This window comes from Microtus ochrogaster, unplaced genomic scaffold, assembly GCF_000317375.1.
Source record: "Microtus ochrogaster isolate Prairie Vole_2 unplaced genomic scaffold, MicOch1.0 UNK79, whole genome shotgun sequence".
Classification (NCBI taxonomy): Eukaryota; Metazoa; Chordata; class Mammalia; order Rodentia; family Cricetidae; genus Microtus; species Microtus ochrogaster.
The window spans coordinates 778,323-800,064 of record NW_004949177.1 but is presented as its reverse complement, the minus strand read 5'-3'; the positions used below and the strand labels follow the sequence as shown (position 1 = coordinate 800,064).

The following is a 21,742-nucleotide window of genomic DNA, read 5'->3' as shown; positions in this document are numbered from 1 at the left end:
ATGGAGAGGATGGCAGTGTCCTTGTGAAATACCAGGCCTGTTTCACAGGCACTATGCCTTTTAAACCAGTCAAGACTCCCAGATAAACCTTTTTATTTTCTTCCTTTTCTTATATTGAATTCATACATTCACATGCTATAAAAAGATTATGATCAAGTCTAATCTGATCTGAAATATTCATTGTAAGTCCATGTGGCCCCAGATGAGAGAAGCTATATGGTTACTTAGCCCTTGGCATTTCCATCAGGACAAATCCAATGTGTGGTGATGTACTGAAATAGAAATCCTCAGAGACACTCACATATAAGTATATAATCTGTGCAATGTAATTTTTTTCTAATACGTTCTTAAAGAGTATGAGATCCACTGACACTCATGACTGTAACTCTGGACTGTTAACCTCAAGCCAAACTCCTATGAGGAGGCAGGAAGTTTGGGGGAGATTTGATTCCAAATTTACTTTCAGTGCACAGTTGTCCATGCACTAAGAAATGGTCACCCTCAACTTAGCCTTCTTTATGCTTCACTAGTCTGTTTGACTTCCACACAAAGACCTCTTCTCAGGGCCAGTGTCTGAGTCATTATAGAATGGGGTTGTCAAAGGGCTTTGTAATTGTAACCATAAACAAATTACTTTAGGAAACAGGCCAGAGCCACCAGCCACAATAAAAGAACTTGATCAAACATCCTCTTGATTACTGTATATCAGATTCCTTATTAAATAAAAAAAAGCAACTGTAGGTGAAGTGATTGACATTTTAACAGAGATTTAATGACTAAAGTAGAAGACATGCTACAGAGCGTTAAGTCTTTTTTTCCCTTGCAGATCACAAATTAGGAGAATGGCCTGTCATTGATGAAGATTTCACTGAAACCTTGGTCAACAGGGTGCAATTCCTTGTTCTGTTGATTTATTGGAAAATGCATTTGAGTGTATCCAAAGCAGAGACAGCTGGGACAGTAATACACAGAACCAGGAGAATACAACCCACTGAGCATAGTGAGGCCAAGACAAAAATGTGGAAGCCTGTTGCCCACCATCTGGGATCCTCAGACGTACTCTGCTTAAGCAACTAAAAAGCTCAACCCTGTTGGGTTGTTTAGCCTTGGTCAAATCAGACTTTCTATTGCAAAGAAGAGTGCTGGTAGTAAGGACAGTTTTTTAAAGCTGATTTGAGAAAAAAAAAATCCACGCTAGCGTCTAGAACATCAAATGGCTCTACAAAACAACATTTTGATGATTTCAGTGTAAATGAATCAGAAACATATGGATTACATTTCCCTTCACATGCATAGGGGTCTCAAAATTCAAGAGGGGAAATAAGGGCTTCAGGCAACATGCATTTGGAGTTTTGCTAAACCCAAAAGCATTTGAAAAGTCTAAAGAGTGGTGGGCCCACAGTTCAGCTGGGTGTGTCTATCATGGACAGTGAGACATTTTATAGGTTTTTAAAATGTTAGATAATTAAAGGTCCATTCATTAATGCATCTAAAATGTAAGCTGATGTTATATGATTCTTCCCTGTAAGTGCACAAGTGCTTAGAGCAGCTGGCATTGATTAGTTTATTGTAAAACGTAATGCTTAAAATAAAATAATAGCATAATTTGTGTAAACAAAATGGTCCCCAACAAGAGAAAATGGTAAAAAAAAAAAGCATATTTACAAATATGGTAAAAAAGAGAGACGGGGACGGAGGTTATCAGGAATGGTCCTAATAGCTTAAGAGTTCATTACACTAAAGCCTAGAATTTAAAAGTAGCAGATGAACAAATGCATGCTTATATGTATATATGCATATACATACATGTGAACAGGCAGATGTATATATAACAACATATTTATGTATGCATATACTTATAAAATCTTTACTAATAACTTACTTCATCAGGTCTCCAAATGGACAATCTTAATGTTTTTAGTTGATATTGTACACACATATGTGTCCTTATATTCAGGTACAAAGTAGAGTTGAAATTCTCTGAATTTTTAAACTTTCTCATTTTGACTCATTTTATTTTGCATGTAATTTCCTCTGCTTTGTATAACTCTCATGTCAACATGAGTGGGAGATATTTATTATAAATGAAACTGAATCAAAAATCATTGCAAGTAATTTGGACTTTCCACAGGGCAGGGAACCCTGACTGCTCTTCAGACTGGAAAGGGAGGGGGAGAGGAGTGGGGGGAGGGGGAGAGGAGTGGGGGAGGGGAGAGGAGTGGGCTGGGAGGAGGCAGAATTTTTTTTTCAATAAAAAAATAAAACATTAAAAAATCATTGCAAGTGATTTCACTAAGAATGTTTTCAAAGACTGGAATATTTATTCAAAAGTGTTTTAACAAAGTAGAGTAAGATGTTTCAGTATTTTTCTGAATACACAGAAAATCTGTAATCCAAAGTGAAATGAGAAGGAAGACTAAGATACTTGAGTCTTATTCTATAAACATGTAAAAGTGGGTAGATATAAGGCAGAGAAACATATATTCTTCATTATGAGAATATAGCCCTCTGAATTCATACCTTAACAATAATAGTCTTCTAAGAAGCATGCCAATACTCAGATGGAGACTGGTTCCCTGCACAATGTCACGGAAGTGACAATGAGTTAGGTTGGGGGAGTAGTGACTAGCTACACTACCATAATTTACATAACATACCATTAAAATGTCACTAAGAGGTGATAGTAACTAATAGGGTCCATTTACTAATATCACAAATGAAACAAAATGTAAAAGAATGCCATAAATAGGTCTGCAGTTCTAAAATTTTTAACTTTAATATTTTTAAAGATAAATTAATTTGGAATTGTAATACTAATTTCATTGTGATATTTATATTAAAATAATCTTTTTCTTATTTGCCACCTTAAACTCTGCCATTGGGAAAAATATTGCAAGCCATTTACTTCCAAAATTTAAAGTGAATTTAATATTATTTGTGTTTTATTGTCTGATAAGTTCAAACATGAGAATCACAACCAACAAATGGCTGATACTGTAGCTTTTCCCTTATGAAACGATGAAAAGCATTATAAAAATTCAGTGACTGAAATAACTCCAAAGAAATCTAGTTTAATATTTATCTAATGTTGGGATCCCCTTAACAGTTTCACTGATAGGGTCATCCAGGCTTTTCTTAAACAAAAGACACATGAGCATCTACACCTTAAACACTAGGTAACCTTCACTTGAATAAAGCAACCAAACATCTAGAGTCGGACCTTCCTTTTTTCATTCATGATTAAGCACAGATAAGGTCATTGTTTATGGCAGTGCAAAGAGAATATTGATTTAATAAATGACACATGGTCACATAATGTTTCTCTCACAGAAGACAACCACCATGTCAAGGGTACATTACAAATATAACAGGCCTCAGTCCAATTAAATGCAATAAAATTATTATCATAAAGGCCCTCGTGTCATCTACACTTATTGACAAATTAGATCTCTGGAAGAAATCAGCCACTTTGGCAAAAAATCAATATTATAAAGTTGAATTCATGGGTTTCTAAATAACTCTTTGATAACAAATCAAGAGAAATTGCTTTTTGAGTAATGACTTAAAGACAGCAGTAATCGACAATGTTCGTGGGGGCTAGATTTTTACTTCAGATACTTCTTAAACAACAAGTAAAAAAAGTGAGCACTAGACATTGACAAAACCATTCAAGGCAACATTGGATAAGCCTTGACTCCTGGCAGCCACAAAAGAAAGCCAGATGACCCATGCCACAAATTTCCACATATGATTGATGACTCCAGCTCTTTTGGAACAGAATCTTTGGGAATGGTATTCTGTGGTTGGTTCCAAACAATTTTTTCTCTCTCATGTTGATTAGTGACATAAATTTCAACTATGAGTTTACCAGAGTAGAAGTGCTTAAGGGATCTGGGTAGATTGGGCTATCTCTATGTATGATTTATTTTTTAATTTATGTACATATGAGTATCTCTCTTTGTGTGTGCATTTGTGTGTAAGTGTCTGTGAAAACCAGAAGAGGGCATTGGATCCCTTCGAGCTAGAGTTATGGAGTTGTGAGTCTCCCAATGTGGGTTATAGAAACCAAAATATGGTTCTCTGTGAGAGAAGAAAGCACTAGTAACCTCGGAGGCATCTCTCCAGCCCCTCAAGCTATCTGTTTCTGTCATTTTAAAGTGCCATAAACTTTGTAACCACAAGGATCCTTATGCATGACCTTGAATGGTTTAAAGAAATACAGGATGTCTGCTAAACTTTTACTGTGTTTTAAGTTATTTAATGATCAGAGGGCAATTATACAAAAGTTACTGTAATATATCTGTGTCTGACGTATGACAGGCATTCACAATTCAGGAGATGAATAAATGAGGGGATACACATTCCCATCCTCAGGATGTATTACACTTGGTATTTCACTCATTCTGTTCCAGACTATCGTGTGCCACACAGAGTACAAAGAGAGTATCACTTCTTGAGGCTGTAGTGTCAGAATAGTGGAACTTGAAATCCAATTTTCACCTTACAGGACCTGTGGATAATCATCACCAAGGAAGCACAGCTTTTATAAATTCCAAGTAGTAGCTTTTTAAGATGCAGCTAATGAGGAGCAATATCTCAAAATGTCTCTTTGGGAAACCACATCACAGTACAGTATTATGGTGTCAAGGCTCAAATACAATCTTGTCTATTATCTACTTTTGTGAATTTGAACAAACAAGTTATTCTTTCTGGGCATCTACATCAAAGCAGCAAAGTAAATAAGTTTACTATTTCACTGGAAGGTTTAGCAGGGTTTGCATGTGCAGATTGTACAAACTAGTATCTGGTATGTAGCAATCCCTCAATTCTGGGAGCCACTATTGTCTCCCAAGTATACAGTTATGTTGCTATGTGTATACAGTTTCCCAGGAGGCATCAGGGCTTGACATTTGTCTTCTGATTTCTCCCATGACAATTAGAGAGGATACAATCTGGAAGGAGGCTGCCCTCAGAGAAATTGGTGGAGACCTGCTTCTCATTCACAGTGTAGCTGAGCACGGGCTATCTAATGGGATAAAAGAAGATCAATAGACTCTTAGGAGAAACAGTGCAACCACCTACCACCCACACACTTCCAGAAGAATCTTAAGTCTTTCCAGGTTTGAGAAATTTTTTCTGAGCTATGAGAACACAAGTGAAAGCAAGAAGGGACCTGCCCACAGTGCTTTGGGAGGCAACTTGAACTAAAGATCGTAGATTATTCTGCAGTGCCCCTAGAGCAAAGCTGCAATGAAGGGTTTGAAGCTGGAAGTCTTTTTTCCCCAAGCCCCAAACTGAATTTTTTTTCAGAACTTCCCAAATGGAAATAAATCAGCTGCCTTAAAAAGTAGAAGCCAAAAGCCCAGCTGCTGGTGGGGAGGCTGAAAAAGGATCTGGGCTACCTCTGAACCTCTTCAATGACCTCTACAGTTCTGAAGTTCTGCAATACTCCACTGCTACAGGAACAAGACTCCAGAACCACTGATGCCAAATTGAGTAGAGGCTTTTTTTCTGTCTTCTATGCCATCTATACTGCATGAGAATTGAGCCACAGCTGCATTTATTGATAATCCCACAAATAACTGAAATCATTCACACAGTTTCACGACGAGTGATTGTAGGTCTTTTCATTACCTTTATAACATTTTTATGATTTTAAAATTTGAGTTTTTAAATGGAAAATTATCATCATGGAAAAACTGACCAGCAGAAAGTCCTAGTTCTCTTTTTGCATGATAATGGAGAAATACATAATATGAGTACTGTAACTAAAAAGTCTTGGTCATCCTTTGTCTATGGAAATTCAGTCTTATTGTAAATACTAAAAATACAAATAAGTGCATCTTGATTTTCCACAGAAATACAGTTTGAGTATCCAGTGCTTTCTCTTTAGTTAAAAATTCAAGTTTTTAATAATTCAACAGTTTGAGTTCAAGATACCTGTTTTTTTTTTAATTGATGGATTATAAATTACATGAGTCATGGTTTTGTACCTGAACTTTAGAATACAGGGAAGCAATTTGCAAGACATTAAAGACTTCCATCTCCTGGATGTTATTTTCCCTTTCCCCAGTGAGGAAACAGAGAAATTTGTTCATCACTCCTTCATAATCTGTGTATGAAAGGTAAAAAATGCTCATTTTCTTCTAAATAATGTTTCATTTTGTCCAATCTCCTCAGTTATTTAGCATAGGCTGCTCCAATAATTACAGTCTTTTAAACATTTTCCTCATAAAACGAACAAACAGTGTTTAGGAAAAATTAGTTAAATGACTCCAGGACAGTGATGATATTTTTCCCTTTCAAACATTTGATGTAAGCATCCAACAAATGGTAGAAGAAACTCTGCAAGTGTGATATTTTCCCAATGCTTTTAGAAATACTTAAGGGCACAAGTAAACCAATAACTATGATGGTGTATATAAAAATAAATGTCAAGAATTTACAAGATAATGAAAGGGGTGAGTAGGTGATAGAGAAGGGAGGGTTTTGTATTTACGAGGAACAGCAAGGCTTGTCCACAAGGCCATTTGAAATCCACTGAGAACTTTGTTCACAAAAAGAGGCAGTAGCAACACAATAAAAGATCTAACTTATATAGATCAATTAAAATAAAAATTTCCCCACTTCCCACCATTAGTACCAACATGCATCATAGTTGCTGGAAGTTTTTTTTTTATTTTTAATAATAAAATTTTAGCAAAAAATACGTACAGGTCCTAAAATTGTGTGAAAAAAATAGACTTACAAGGATCTATTTGATAATCTATCACCTATTCCCATGCTATACATCTTATAATAGAAAACTCAAATTCCCAAGTAAGTTCAATTCCAAAGATTCCCAGCATGTAGAGAAAAGAAGACAGATGAGACATGAGAGAATAAATAACCATCACTTTGGCACACTTTTTCTTCAATTCTGATTTCTGGTTGTTCACCATTTCATTCCTGGTGTTTACACCTTTGTGGTATCTGGTTGTCATCACTGGTAAGCAAATGTGTTCAGATCAAAAATAAGAATCACAGTTACCTCAAGACCTTGAATTATTATTTCTGTGAAGTCTTGTGGTCATAGTCATCCCCGTTCAATTCATATAATCACAACAATATAAAAATGGTAATAATAGTGTGAAGATTTATTATGAAGTCCTTTCCCATCTTCTGACCTAAAGTCCTTTTGAGAACTACCAAGAGCCATGAAGCTTCTGAACTGTGTATCATTTATGATGCCCTTGGGAAGCAGGCCCTCCCTAAGAAAACCAAGGCCTAGTGCCTCATAAGGTTCTCATTACAGACAGGAATGTGCCAGGCCATATGCACTGAAGGTTGTCAAGCTTTGTGAACTCCTCCACCCCCCAAAAAAAGGAACCTCTCATAAATTTTGCAGAATATATTGCTTTTCCTTGAATTTTTATGATTATGTTCAATTTAAGGAAACTTACCCCTTGCTTCATCATTTACTTTATGTTTTAAGAGTTAGGTGATGTCTGTGAACTCTTATCAACCTTTTCAGAATCATGTTTTATATATCTTAAAAGTATAAACCCTCATATAACCATTAATGTAATAGGTTTTCATTTTTAGTATGTGAACAAAAGCTATACAGATTTCAAAGTTTTTTTTTGAAAGGACAGACTTACTTTTCCTTATTCTATTAAGGCAATGAATCTAATGAAAGATGGAAGTAACAAGTGATTCAAGTATAGAACTGACCAGGTCTTGGTATTAAAATCATACTTAGAGTGATAAAAAACAGCTCAGAAAGATGCATGCTTCTGTAGCAGTCACTGTTGTGTTCACAACACAAATAAAACTTCATCCAGCTTGGGGTCAGGGGCCTGACTGCCATGGTAAGCTCTTGTGGCCTCAGCAAAATTTCGTGGTTCCTGGTAATTCACTTTATGTGAGTTGTTTTTTGCTGTTAATTTAGTATATGTGTTTTATAATAGTATGTGCAAAGTACCAAAATTCAGTATATAGTAAGAACATCAGTGCCTTAGATCTGTAGATGTGATAATTCTTAATATTATCCCCCAAATTGGAGTCTTCTTTCCACACCCTAGTAACCTAGAAGAAGGGAAAGGGCTCAATAGACTGGTGTCATCAAGTGGGAAGGCAAATAAGAGACATAAAGATCTTTACCTATTAGCCTTAAAAATAGGAATAAGTTGCAAAGACAGATGCAATCTTTTTAAAAATCACATTATAAGAAGCAAACAAAATCACAACTTTATTCAATGTGTCATTTATCTTGAGTGACTAATACATTATTTATCCAAAGTTAAAATTGAACTTTGATAAACTCTGAAATAAATCAAATGCCATAATTTATGTAATTTTAAAAGAGAGATCTCATCAAGAGTTTACTACTCATAGATGTTGGTTAAAATCATTGACCATCATCCCTATAAATTAATCAACTGAGGCTATGTTGGCTTGACTGTCATTGTTTACTACTAATCTACATTTAGAGTTCACTTTAACTTTTCAAGCTATTTGATTTCATCAAATTTATCTTCTTTGTTCACGATATATGAGTCACAGCAGCTGTTTACAAAATCCTTTGTGGTAGACGAGTGTAATGAGTACATTTTTCAATGGCATTAGTTTGTGCATTTTGCATTTTACTGTAATTCCTGGGTAAGTTGCCAATCAGAACCCAGTGAAAATAGTCTTCATCATTCTTAATGGGAAATTTTATAACTTTCATTCTGAATATATTTGCACTATTGAAGTTTAAACTGTCACCAAACTTTAAAACAAAGCAAAATTTAAAAGCCAAATAGTTTAATTGTAGCAAAAGGAGAAGGTTAACATTTTGCTTCTTTTTGCGAGGGAGGGGGCATTCCATGACTCTTGCACTTTTCTGCAGGATTTTTAGCTTATGTATGTGCTTGATCTCCAGTTAAAATCCCATTAAGTACTTACTAACTGCCTTCTTAGTATATCCCCATTAAGTACTTACTAACTGCCTTCTTAGTATATTCTCCAACATCTGGTTAATTTAACCAGATGGGTGTTTCAGAGCCACTAAAATTTCCTAGATATCCTCATCACCTTCCCTCTTTATAGCTGTCTTCTAGACTAACGTGCTATCACCTTCAATTTTGGACTGTGAGAGGGTAATATTTAGGGGGATTTTAAACATCCTCTTATTACCTTTAAGTCATATATCAATTCCATATCTGCAAAGGCAGGAGGTGGTAGAAACACAGGCAACATTTGCAAGAAACCTGCACTTTAATCAGACTTTTGCAGTTTACTAATTGTGTGAATGTGTGGAAGACATGTGAGTCTCTGATCTTCAATTTCTCAGGGGAAAAGTACCTATGTTTTAGTGTGTTTGTTTAGTGGGGTGATGTTAACAACTGATATGATATAATATACTGTATGCTCTTTTGCTTTTTGCTGACAGTGAAAACATCTTTATAGACTTCTTAAGTATCAAAACATGGAAACTTTTCTACACATTCTCGAGATGAAACTGTCATCTGAATCCTCCAGAAGCATAAATAGAAGATATGTTCCATCTAAAAATATATGTTTGCAAAACCCAAATCCTAGGTTGGCCTCTCAAGCAGGAAAAGTAGAAAAACAGCATCTGGTTCAGTGTAGAGAAATTACTCAGCAGAAGTTCAAGGCATATTTGACTCATTTTGTACTACACGATCCTTAATACAGTGTTTGTGACACACTGATACTTTTAACTATGATATAGCATTTCCGCAATATAAACTTTCTTATTTTTAATTACTTTGAGAATGTCATACAAGAGCACCATCTACATCACTCCTGCCTCTTCCTTCCCTCTTTCAACCCTTCCTGTTCTTTCTCTCTCAAATTTTATGTCCTCTTCTTCAGTTTTGGCCATGGAATTTGCGTCCCTAAGTATGTTGGGTAAGAATTCTGCTTCTGAGTCTTAGCCAAAAGCACCTTATCTAAAATTTGAAGCACTAACCCATAAAATACTATGATACTGGATGTAGTTATAATTTATCAGAAGAAAAATACTAGATATAAAATATAAAATGATAGACTAAGCTACAACTCTGAGTTACCTCTTCACAAATTTGATCACTAAAGTGTGAATCAACTTGTTGTACAATAATTCTTTTATAGACACAAAAAGTGAAGCTAAACCCCTAGTGTGAATCAGTATTGTCGAAAATCACTGTATAGCCGGAAAATTTAACCTTGTTGATTTCAGTTCTGATGTCTGAATTATATTGAAGTTTACAGACTGATGTAAACTCTCTCCAAGCCCAAAATTTTCTGCATACAACAAAGACAAACAGAATCATGAGTCTCTTCTTGGAGTAGATACCTAGACAGTTATGCCCCATATTTGATTATTAAACCCAAAGCTAATTTATATTTTAAAAAAACTGGAAAACAATCAGCAAAAGCCTCATCAAAAGGACTGCCTTATTATACATTCATCCCAGGGAATGATTGTGGGTTAGCAGGATAACTAAATATTTACTAGATTGTGCATTAAGTCACGAATCCATTGTACCCTCATTTTGTACTGTGTAAATTAGAGAAGTCAGACAACAGGAATCATAACCTATCACATAGGAAATTTGTTTTTGAACTTTTATTCTCAATATTTTAGTTTTAGTATTACTATTCAACCTAGATTTGCTGTTTTGAAAACCTAGGTCAAGATCAACTGAATTTAGTAAATATGTGATGGTCTATGCTGAACTGAGAAGCTATTATTACTCTAGGTCAAACATTAGCAATACAAAAATAAGAGATATGGTCTAATCCTGCACAAGAACAAAGGTGAATAAAGACATCAAGAAAGTGAGAAAGTGTCCTGCACTCAGACAAAATTGTATTAGTAATGATAACACAGAAGTGGGGAATTTGAAAAGATTGGGCAAGAGTATTTGAGTTAGAAGGAGAGAGGAGCCCAGGGTATGTCCTTATCTGGATGCTACATAGACATAGAGTCGATATATGAATGATGAAATAACCAAAGAATTATTTGATGTTCAATGAGTTAATCGTAAAAACACATGGAAACACCAGTAAGATGGTATAAAAGTTTAAATTTTAGGGAAAGTAAAAAAAAATTCAGAAAGTAAAATATTGCTACACACCTTCTAATTAAAAAAGATTGCATCATTTAAAAGCAGGCATACACACAGACAGAATATTGTATACATAATAAATAAATATTTAAAAAAAGAAAAGGATAGAATAAAGAGGAGCTATGTGTCTGGGAGTATTTAAAAAGCTATGATATGTACATCTTTTGAAAATAGTTATTTGGCCAGTTGCCAATTTACAAACATTTAATGGTTTCGGGAAAACAAATTTTCATTTGGTATTTCTTTGAATAATTGCATCTATGTTTTCATAGCTCAGGCAGTCAAAATAGCTCTTATGAGGTTTGTGGCCATCTTTCATCAAAATGGTAGTTGGTGTTAAGGAGAGTATGCAACTACACAGCAAAACAGAATACTGTCAGTTGTGAGATAAATATGAGTCAAAGGTTCAAAGTTAGCCATTTCATGTTGAGTGCTGGGTGTTCCAAGCTTTCTAAATACTACAGCTTTCTACTATTCTATTTTTCATTTGATTGTTTTATTATTTTTGAAAAAGGGTCATAATCTGTAGCCAAGGCTAGCATTTTAATCCACCTGGTTTAGGATTACGGGCATGTACTAGAAATCTTGCTAGCCACTCCATTTCTCCCTGGACATTGTTCAAAGTTCTTAAAGCATTTTGTGAGTCAAATGAAAACTATATCACTTATAGCAGGTCTTTGTAAATTCCTCTTTTAGTTGCAAGCCTGTAACACAACCTTTTCCCACATTTAATTCTATATTCTAGTGTTATGTCTCTAAGGCCATAGAGGCCAGTACATTTTCTTAATTTGCTACTAAAAGTGACACTAGCAGAGTGACTGAGAAAGTCACTTTACCATGCTGGGCCTCAGTCTCCCTGTCTGTATTATGTAGATACAAGACCAGAGGATTCTAAAGAGCCCCCTAGCCTTAAAACAGTAGGTTCTAGGAATTGATTAATGTCTATGCACCAGAGCCAAGCATTTTGCCAGCAAATAAGTAATAGCTAATTGATGAGACCTCTCCATGGCACTTCATCAGAGACATCCATCATACTGAATCTAATTTAGTTACTGTGGCTGTGCCGACCTGGCATGAAAACAATCAGTCCCTTTGGAAAATTAATTTGTTCAAAAAATTAGTTGACTGACATCCTGGAGAGGGAAATAAAACCCATGTGATTACTTTTTACGTTGTTCAACAGATAGTTAGGTCATCCAGTACATGCTGCCATGGTCTGGAGGTTAAACTGACCTCATAACATACTCCTTTTGAGTGGCTGATTTGATCAAACCAGCAATCCAAAGATAATGGAGACACCACTTCCAGAAAACCTTCCAATCTTTGTTAAAGCCTAAACTATAGCTTCAACACTGCTTTAAGACAAATAATGCTTTGTTTCTGTTTTGTTCTTGCTGTTTACATTTAAGAAAAAAACATTTTAACTCTATTTTAAGGAGATATTCTGCCTACCGAAGGAAAATTTCTGACACCAAGAATAGAGTATAAAAAAAAAAAGGTTACCAAAAGAAACAGTATCTGCTCCTGGGATCAGCTTTTCACAGAGGATTATTTTTTGGAAATCTAACAAAACAAACCATTCTTCTCTGGATAGAAATGGTTTTTTTTGTTTGAGGAAGGAAGGAACATTGAAGAATAAACAGGTGAGTAATTTTGAGCTTGGGATGAAAAAAAGCATATTTCTCTAGGATAGTCCCCAGCATATGGCTTAGATATACCATTACCTGCCTTCAGAAGAGCAGACTGAAAGATTACATTAAATCACTAGTTGATATTCCTTTCCAAATGAAACAATGTATATTTCTTTAAAATCCATACCTAAGCAATCCATAATCAAAATCAGATTCAGTCTATAGTACAATATAAACTCGCGGATAATTTTTCTAATTCCAGCAAGTTTGTAAGCATTAGTAGCTAAGGTCATCAAAAAGATTTACTTTAAAGAAATTCAACAATTCAGTGTATCACCTACTCCATAGTGTTGAGTGCCTTGAACAAGCATATAAAATTTCATTAAAGTACTACATAAAAGTTTAACATTAGACGAAGCCAGTGCTGGACCTTTGTTTAACAGTCATGATAATTTATGGTATAGATCTGCTACAGTTAAGTAGAAAAACAGCTTTCTCATGATGAAATACAAGTCATAAACGCTGAAACTCAAGGAAAGCTCAAGGAATCCAAACCCTCCAATCTCTCATCCCTTCTTCAGATTTTTTGTCACATTTTTCTTGAACTTTCTCTGTATGAATCATGACACAATAACATGGACTCCTTTAGCCACATGCTTTAAAAAGCATTCCTTATGCTTTTTCAGTGCTAGGCATATCTTTCATTTTATAAATTTATATGTTTAAAAGCTGTACACATAGCATGATATCTATTTCTGTCTTTCCTATTAAGTTTTTCTGTAACCATTACTTGTTTTCATTATCTTCTGCAAAAGAGATCAGACTGCTAAAAGACAAAAATAAGAATAATTAAAACACTACAATACAGACAGAGGCCGGTATTATCTCATGGACTTATTAGACAATATTTTTGAAAGATGTACATTTGCATGAATCAGTGTTTGAGCTTAGTACGGTTCTAATGTAAATCAACAGATGGTTATTGAGTAACTCTAATGGGAAGGAACAATGCTATATGGTGGAAAGGGGAGATACACTATCACTTAGGAAAGAATCAGGATCTTAAACATAAATTCCATAATGTAACAGTAGTGAGACATTGAAAAGCACAATCACCATGTTTCATTTGATAATCCATTTGCTGTGTAAACTTAAGCAAGTCACTTAACTTCTCTGAACCTCAATTTTATCCCCTTGAAAATGGTGCTAATTATGCCAATTTTTATAAAGCCTCAAGGTTACTGTTAGGAGTAAAAGTACTGATAAGATAGATTGAAAAACTTTGGCAAGGAGTGTTATAAACTTCCTACACCTAGCTTTGAGCCTCCAAAAATCAGAGAAACATACTATTGTCTCCTTATGATCAATACCAAATTTGGAAAATTTGAGTATTCAAATTATATGGGCAACTCAAAGATTTCAGTTTTCTCAAACTTCAATTTTCACTGTTGTATGTGATGTACATAGATGCATATCACGAATGTAATTTCAGTATTCTGTACTTCTAGAAAATGTGTTGATACATATGTGTTAATACTTATAACTGCCAATGAAAAAGGCATTCGTGCAAGTAACTAGAAATAAGATGATTTTTTATAATAAAAAATATATCAATGCATAATTGTCATAATAAAATCTATTATTTTTAATATATGGTAATAAAGGTAAGAAGACAAGCATATCAAAAGACAGTATCAGTACATAATTTTTTCTTTAATTAAAAGAAAAAAATATGAATTCTATGGCTGGTCAAGTGCATGGTGATCGCAAAATATTTTTTTCTCATGTAAGTTTAATATATATATATATATATATATATATATATATATATTCCAATTCATTTGGTTCAGTAAGAGCAAAATGTCCTCAACACACACAATAAATTAAAAGTCAATAAGCTTTTGTGGAAAGGCACCTGATATGGAATTCAGATATTAGATTTTCTGATCATGTCCACGAGGCTGAGTGGAGTTGGGTAAGGTATACACCCTCTCTAGAATCCAGTCTACTCATCAGTAAAACAAGAACTCTGGCAATATCCCACCCAAAATGATAAAAATGGACATGTGATATGGAATAGTAATGATCTTGCTGGAAATATTCTGCCAAAATGTTCTTGGGGTTTGCTCCATCTAGGGTGAAACCTGACCTGCTTACTAAGTAGCTGACATTCCTGAAAATAACTATCATCTTAGGGCAGGATACCACAGAAAGTTGTTGGAACGATTAGGCGAGGTTGAGTATTCAATGTATGGAGTAGAGAGCCTCCCAAGATGAATGAACCACAAGAGAAATGATGAACCGAGCCCTACTGCAGCTTGAAACACACATACAAATGCATGCGCATGCACATGCCCTCAAAATAAGTTCTTCAAGTTCAATTCTTGACTTCGTTAGTCTGCAGCACAGAGTTTTTGCATTTATCAGTGAATATGTGGCTTTTTACGTTGTTCTTCCTCTATCTCACAGCAACCACAAAAAGACAAAATTAAAGGGGAAAAATGTAATCACTGAACTGTTTTGTCTACATGAGTAGTTAATCTAGTATGTGACGATTAACCACTTTGAAGTATGACCTGGAGTTACAAGTTCTTAGAAAAGCAGCTTCTATATTGTTCTACAGGTGGTCGTTTCATTGGATTTGTAAAATTTTGAAATTACGTTGAACATGTGAAAATATTGCATGCAAAAAATAGTCACATCTAAGGACAATTGACATAAAATGATGGTTCAATGAATTGAACCACTTCTATGTAACATTAATTAGCATATTTGAATGCAATATAATTTTATTCATATATAAAATGTTTGGAAGGTCATGAACGAATTGAATGACTGATTCATTTTTGAGTCAGTAATTTATTTTTCATGATTTGTGTATTTTAAACTTGTTAAAATACTTGTTTTTTGTTAAAAAGTGCTTGACCGGATCATAAACAAAACAATTCATGTATCATCAAATTGATTTCTAGCATGAAATTATTTCCTTCTATGTTCAATAGATATAACTTCTAAGATTTACTGAGACAGCTTTTTTGCTTTTTATTTTTTATTTATTTTTTTGCCGGATATCTGGAGGTTGTAGAGTGCATCTTTTCAATAGAAAGCATTACCACTTTCAATCTCTCCTTCTCATGCATGTCCTTAAAACACTGTATCCAATATAATTTGCTGAGTGAATACTAACGCATACCAGAGATGCATATAACACTAGGTAAAAGCACGAACTTTAGAGTTTCTTTTTAATGCACCACAGAGTATAAAGAGAAAAAGATCAATGGACGACAGCAGAGAACAAGAGTTCTGTGAAGCACCAGACCTTAAAGAAAATGAAACACTTTCCCCTCCCCGTGCTGTTCTAGTAGCCCCAGTATGATGGAGGTTATACTCCTATTTTCCACACTTTCCCATCCACAAACAATCCTGTTCCACTCCTCTGGTAGACTATAGCTAAGGAAGCCCTAGAGGACCTGTGTGGATCACGGGAGTGGGTGGAGGCAGATGGGCTGCTGTGATGCAGGCCATGCCTGGCTGGAGCTAGAACAGTTCACTTTTGTCTGGAAAACAGGTCCCCTCCTCCAGCCCCCATAAGGTCCAGAAAACTTGGGAAAGTGTTAGCTGCTGAAGCAGGCCCTGGGGGCTGCCTTCATTCAAATGGAAGAAGCCTGGATGGCACATGGCCCCTTCTCAGGCTTGACAGCCTCACATAGACCTTTGAACTTTCTATTTATATAACAGTTTAGTGAGTTTAAGTCTCTTCCTGTATTACTGCCCGTTTCAAGCTTGCCTCTAATTAGGCTACTTGTGAGACATCACATAAAATCTACAAACAACTGATGCAGTCCTTTGCAGTGAGAATCAGGCCACTGTCATAATCACTTAACAATTTATTTCCTTGGGATTTTTAATATTTGAGGTTTGATATCATGGAACTTTTCACTTTTCTGCTCTTAAAATTTGTTTTTTATATTCCTCCCCACACACATTTTCTTTTTTAATAAAAAAGAAACTGCCTCACAAAAACAAGTTTGCATGCCACAAAAAGAGCACTTAATGGTATGGAGGTAGATTCTCTAGGAATAGAAAACCTGTACAATTTGTAAACTTTTACATTTATATTAATGACTTTGACATTGCTGATAAAGGAGTCCAAATCTAGCCACACTATCTCCAGATACCTCAAGAATTCATTTATTAACAAGGACAAATCTATGGAATGATTTAAAGCATGAACTATGCTTTGTCCCCCTCCTATGTCTTTATTCCTTCTTTTAAAAAGATAAGATAATGCATTTGGCAGGCACAAACATCTGTGCCTTTCTTTTCTTTCGCAGAATGGTTCATATTAAGCTCCAACTCAGGTGAACACTGTTCATGCATCCAAGAATCCTAAAGAACTTGAGCTTTCACCCTTTAATTGAGTCCAGAGCACGACCCATTAAGATACCATTGTAGTTTGTAAAAAACAGTGATACATTCTGAAAGGCATATGAGCACTCCCAGGTACTGCACGTATCTTCACACCACAGCATCATTCATACCCGATCTTTTGAGTGAACATTTGTCCTAACACAAGCTTATGTTTATCAATAAGCATTTATTTGTATTTACCATAATCAAGTGTTTGTAAATAATGCATATATCTGCTTATGTGCAGTCGTTCTTCATTAAGCTTAAGAAAATGGGTTATTTTAATTTAATATTTTTACCTCTCCTGATGCATTTACTGATGGAAATTTAGGTAGAGTTACCATAGACATAGTTCCAAGCTTGCCGTTCCACAAGTGAATAGGTTTAATGCAAATGAGCTCCTTAATTTTCATGCCTTTTCCTCCTGTCTGTCTTTCTACACACTTGGGACAGTGTCTATTATCACTTTAAGCCCCCCAGTTATTTAATGAAGTGGAAGTAAACATATAACAAAGATATAACTAGTATTCTCATGAAGTCCGAAGTGTTTTGAAGGTTACATAGATTATCATTAAGAACAATGTCAAGTTCACATACCATGATCATATTCGTGTTTCCTTTCTCTTTGTAGGTGCTTAAAATATAGAAGCATAACCATACCACAAATATTTATAAATATAGATTCATGAGAAAACTTGCCCCTCACATTCAAGTGGGAAGGAGAAATTGTCCTGGATTATGGATACAGAAAGAAAAGGTAGGTTTATACTATTTCCTCAGTATTTTTCTTCACATCTACCAAATTGTCAAATCGATCAGCATGCTCTAAAATGGATGTGACACAGTTACAGATGAAGAGGAAAATGATTTTGTATTTTCCTTAAGAAGAGATATCATCTCTAAAGGGGAACGGGGACACATGTTCCTAAAAACCAGAAATTAAGCAGAAATGTTCACAATCCCTTTAAATATTCAACTATGTATATATAACATTCAACTAGAATTAAAACAATAATATATGTGAGTGATGTATTCTGGAACATAATGTCTAGTATACGTTTAAAATTTCAGCTAACCCCTGAAATCAATTATAACAATGTCTATTAAATTAGGTGTTACCTAAAGCACATATTAGACAAATTTGTATGTAAATAATAATGCTGGGGTTATCAGTTGTCAGGAAAATACATTACTATAGCAGAGTATAGGTTGTATACAGGAATACAACATTAAATTGAGCAGCAATTTCAAGATTTTTAAAATACTTTTCATAAGAATAGATTCTTTAGTTGTAACATGTTTTCCTCAAAGCCGAGAAAATTTCACAGTTTTGAAGACATCTATTGATTAATATTGATATATTTAAACATTTATTTAGAATTGCTATAAAATAAAATGTAAGGGATCTTGGGTTTGCAACCGAAGCAGTCATGAGTGGCATGAAGCTATTGGACAAGCCTCTGACCCTTTTTAAAGAAGGAAATTGCCTAAAACATGACATTGACCATGAAAATCCCTACAAAAATAATGCACAGCATTCATAGCCAGCAGCTTGTAGTTTGAACCTTGGAAAAGATTTCAAACTGTTGATGGGCACTACAGCTTATTCTCATCGCATTTAAAGGGCAAGAGCTGAGAGTACCATTCGAAGTCTCTGCGCCGAGCCTGCCTCCTTCTTCATCTAAATACTTGGGCTTCGGGGAACTTTTTTTTTTTTTAAAAAAGTCACAAATAAAGGACGAAAACGTTTGTAGTAAAGGGTGAAGTTTTTCTAAAGTTAATAGATCCGAGGATCAGTGTCTATGCGCGCCTGCACACCACACAGAGGGACAACTTTCTGCCCCCCTCCCCCCAGTCACCTTTGCACCATCTTTAAAAAGCTCTCCACTGCAACTTTAGCATATTTTGTTAAACCTTGGAATTCTAGCTGTGTGCCCATTACACAAACCTAAGGCTGCTTCCCACTGGGAGGCCAACAGGGGTTCAGAGGCTAATTAAATGTGCATTGACTTGGGAGCTACAGACTTCAGGGGACAACTTCAAAAAAGCCTAGCGCTAAAGGCAACTGGGCCATAGGTCCCTAGTGCAGTGGCCCCTGAAGACGCTGTTCTGAGAAGAGGAACGTAGGTTGGGTAGGCTTTAGGGTAGGTTTTGGACCTATGCCTTTCTGGGTGGGGATGGAGGTGGCGACAGTGTGGGCGGTGGCCGCTAAGCAAGCTGAGGGTAGCCTCTGGGTACCTGGCTGTCTCTTTTTCTCCCGCCACTGGCTGCTGGCACTGACAACTGGAAAGTTAAAGCATTTCAGACTGGATCCTGCCCAGTGATCCACTAGCGAGAAAAGCCCCTGAGGTCGTGCGGGTGGGTGGCACGGAATCTGCTATGGGCCAGCTGCAACTCTTAAGACTTGGAGTGCAAAGGGATGCTTTGCCGGCATCCCTCCCTGTCCCTGCACCTCCCCCATCCTTGCTCCCCACCAAGGAGTCACTGAAGCCAAAGCTAGAGGTGTCTGGGAGCAAGTGGGAGGGTGTCCGGGGCGCCCCCCACAACAGCTCTGGCTCTTCTTAACAAAGGCGAAAAGCCAGACCAGACTAAGGGATCCCGCTTATCAAAAGAGAAGGCAAATTTTAACACCTACCACTGCTGTTCCAAGTCCCAATCCCTGAAAAAGTCGAATAGATCCATAGCGGCCGGCCGGGCGGCGGCGGCTGGCTGCCGTCTGTCCCTGCTCGCTGCTTGTCTGCGCCGCTCTAAGCTGCGCGGCTCTCTCGCTGTGGTCTGCGGCAAGGCTCTCTGGCCCTTCCGCCCGGTTAAAAGTGCTTGGGCCGCATTAGCGGCAGCGGCGGGCGCCGGGGATACCTGGTCTTGCGCTCCAGAGCAGTGGTGGTGACCGCGGCGAAGGCGATGGCACCAGGCAGGCAAGCGCCTGACCGCCCGCTCGGGTCTACTCACTCCGCAGCTTCCCGCGTGCCCAGAGCGCCCAGGCTGAGGCTACAGGCGCTTAGAGCTGGGGCTGACTGGGCCGCCCGCCTGGCAGGCTGCGGGCGGGTGGCGACGGCAAAGGCGGGGGCGAGTGAGGCAGTGGCAGTGGCGCGGCGCGGCAGCCTGGGCGGCAGCGGCGGCGGTGGCTGCACAGGCGGCGGCGGCCAAGGCAGCATCACACACTTACACACTCACAGGGGGCGGAGCCTGGGCAGCTAGAAGCCGCGACACGGAGCAGACACGTTATCATCCTTGGATCTGGCAGGGGCTAGCCCCGCCCTCCTGTGCTCCTGGACCCCCCCCCCCATTCTGTCAAAATCAGCTGATAAGGGGCAGTTGCAGAGCTGAAGACTCAGACTTGGCTCAGGACTCAGAAGAGGTTACAGGGACACAGAAGAGGGTCTTGCGGGACCAGAATGTAGGCTAGCAGAATGGGACACCCCTCACACCCTCAACCTACCACTGGAATGTAGTGTTTGCCACCAGAAAAGAGAATGCAAACTGCTGCAAGGGAGGGGTGGCACCCTGCTGCCATTGCCTGTAGTCCCTGCCTAGATATTTCTCTCAGACCACTGGATCAAACTTTTGCGTCCCCAGCATCCCTCGGGGCCGCATCACGGGACACATGTATTCAGGGAGAACAAGGCGGTCACCTTCAGCAATTTCTGCTGTGCTGAGTATCCCAGCTTGAGTTCATGCTGCAGCATTCTCCTGGGCTGAGGTGGGTAGTGGTTCCTCAGTAGGTCAGCAAGCTGGGGGCCTGGATTTAGTATGCTGCAATGGGAAGGACAAAGGGCAGCCCCCTCGAGTGGTCCTTGGGATAAGTGATTGCAGTATTAGTTTCCTTCAACAGCTACCTCGTGTTTTGGGCAAGTCTCCGGTGTTTTCCTTCTCTGCGAAACGGGGAAACCGGTGGGTAATGTGCCCACTATCCCATGCACCAGCTGCTTCTCTCCCTTCTGGCTTGAGAATGGTCTCTCTGTGCCTGGAGGGCTTAACCACACCCCTCTTCTCCTTTCAGTCTGCACTTCTAGCCCAGGAAAGGGTGAATGCATTCCTTTAGCTAGTTCCTCAAAGGAAAACTTTCCTCACGTACTCAAGAGAAAAGAATATAGGGCATTACAAAAGCTTGTTCAGTCTGAAGTCCAGCCATGTGATTTGCTTCCCTACTGTCCTTTCAAGGAATGTACAGTATTGACACAATGGTGACATCTTAGGGCTGGAAGTGAGCACAGGTATAGACAACATTGATATAACTTCTTAGCCTCAGTTTTACCACTTGTAAAACTGGAGACTTACCCTATTGGCCATCTGGCTTATCCTCATCTTTTCCCCTTTCTATTTGAATATTTGTTTTCAATCACTTCACACACTCAAAACCATCCAAATAGTATTGTTTGTTTTTTTATCCAAATGAAGTGGGACCCCCACTGGGTAATTTGCTCAAGATCTAATACTTTTCACAACCTTGAACTTGAGATGCTATCCACTGTCTAACCCTGTAGAAAGTACTACAGCTCTGTCTTTAGATTGCTTGCGCTCAGGATTTAGTTTATTTTACATTTTTAAGGGGAAGAAAGCACATTCTTGGCATACAGAAGTAAAGCTCTAAGGTGCTTTTAC

At 37.4% G+C, this 21,742-nt stretch overlaps 1 protein-coding gene across 1 annotated transcript in view; it reads right to left on the bottom strand.

Moving 5' to 3' along the window:
• Positions 1–20,233, bottom strand: part of Aff2 (AF4/FMR2 family member 2) — a 563,314-nt gene extending 543,081 nt beyond the window's left edge. Inside the window, exon 1 of the mRNA XM_026777641.1 lies at positions 19,776–20,233. Within this exon, the coding sequence (XP_026633442.1) occupies positions 19,776–19,822 (47 nt within the window). The 5' untranslated portion in view covers positions 19,823–20,233. The remainder of the gene's footprint in view (positions 1–19,775) is intronic.
• Positions 20,234–21,742: the final 1,509 nt, after the last annotated feature.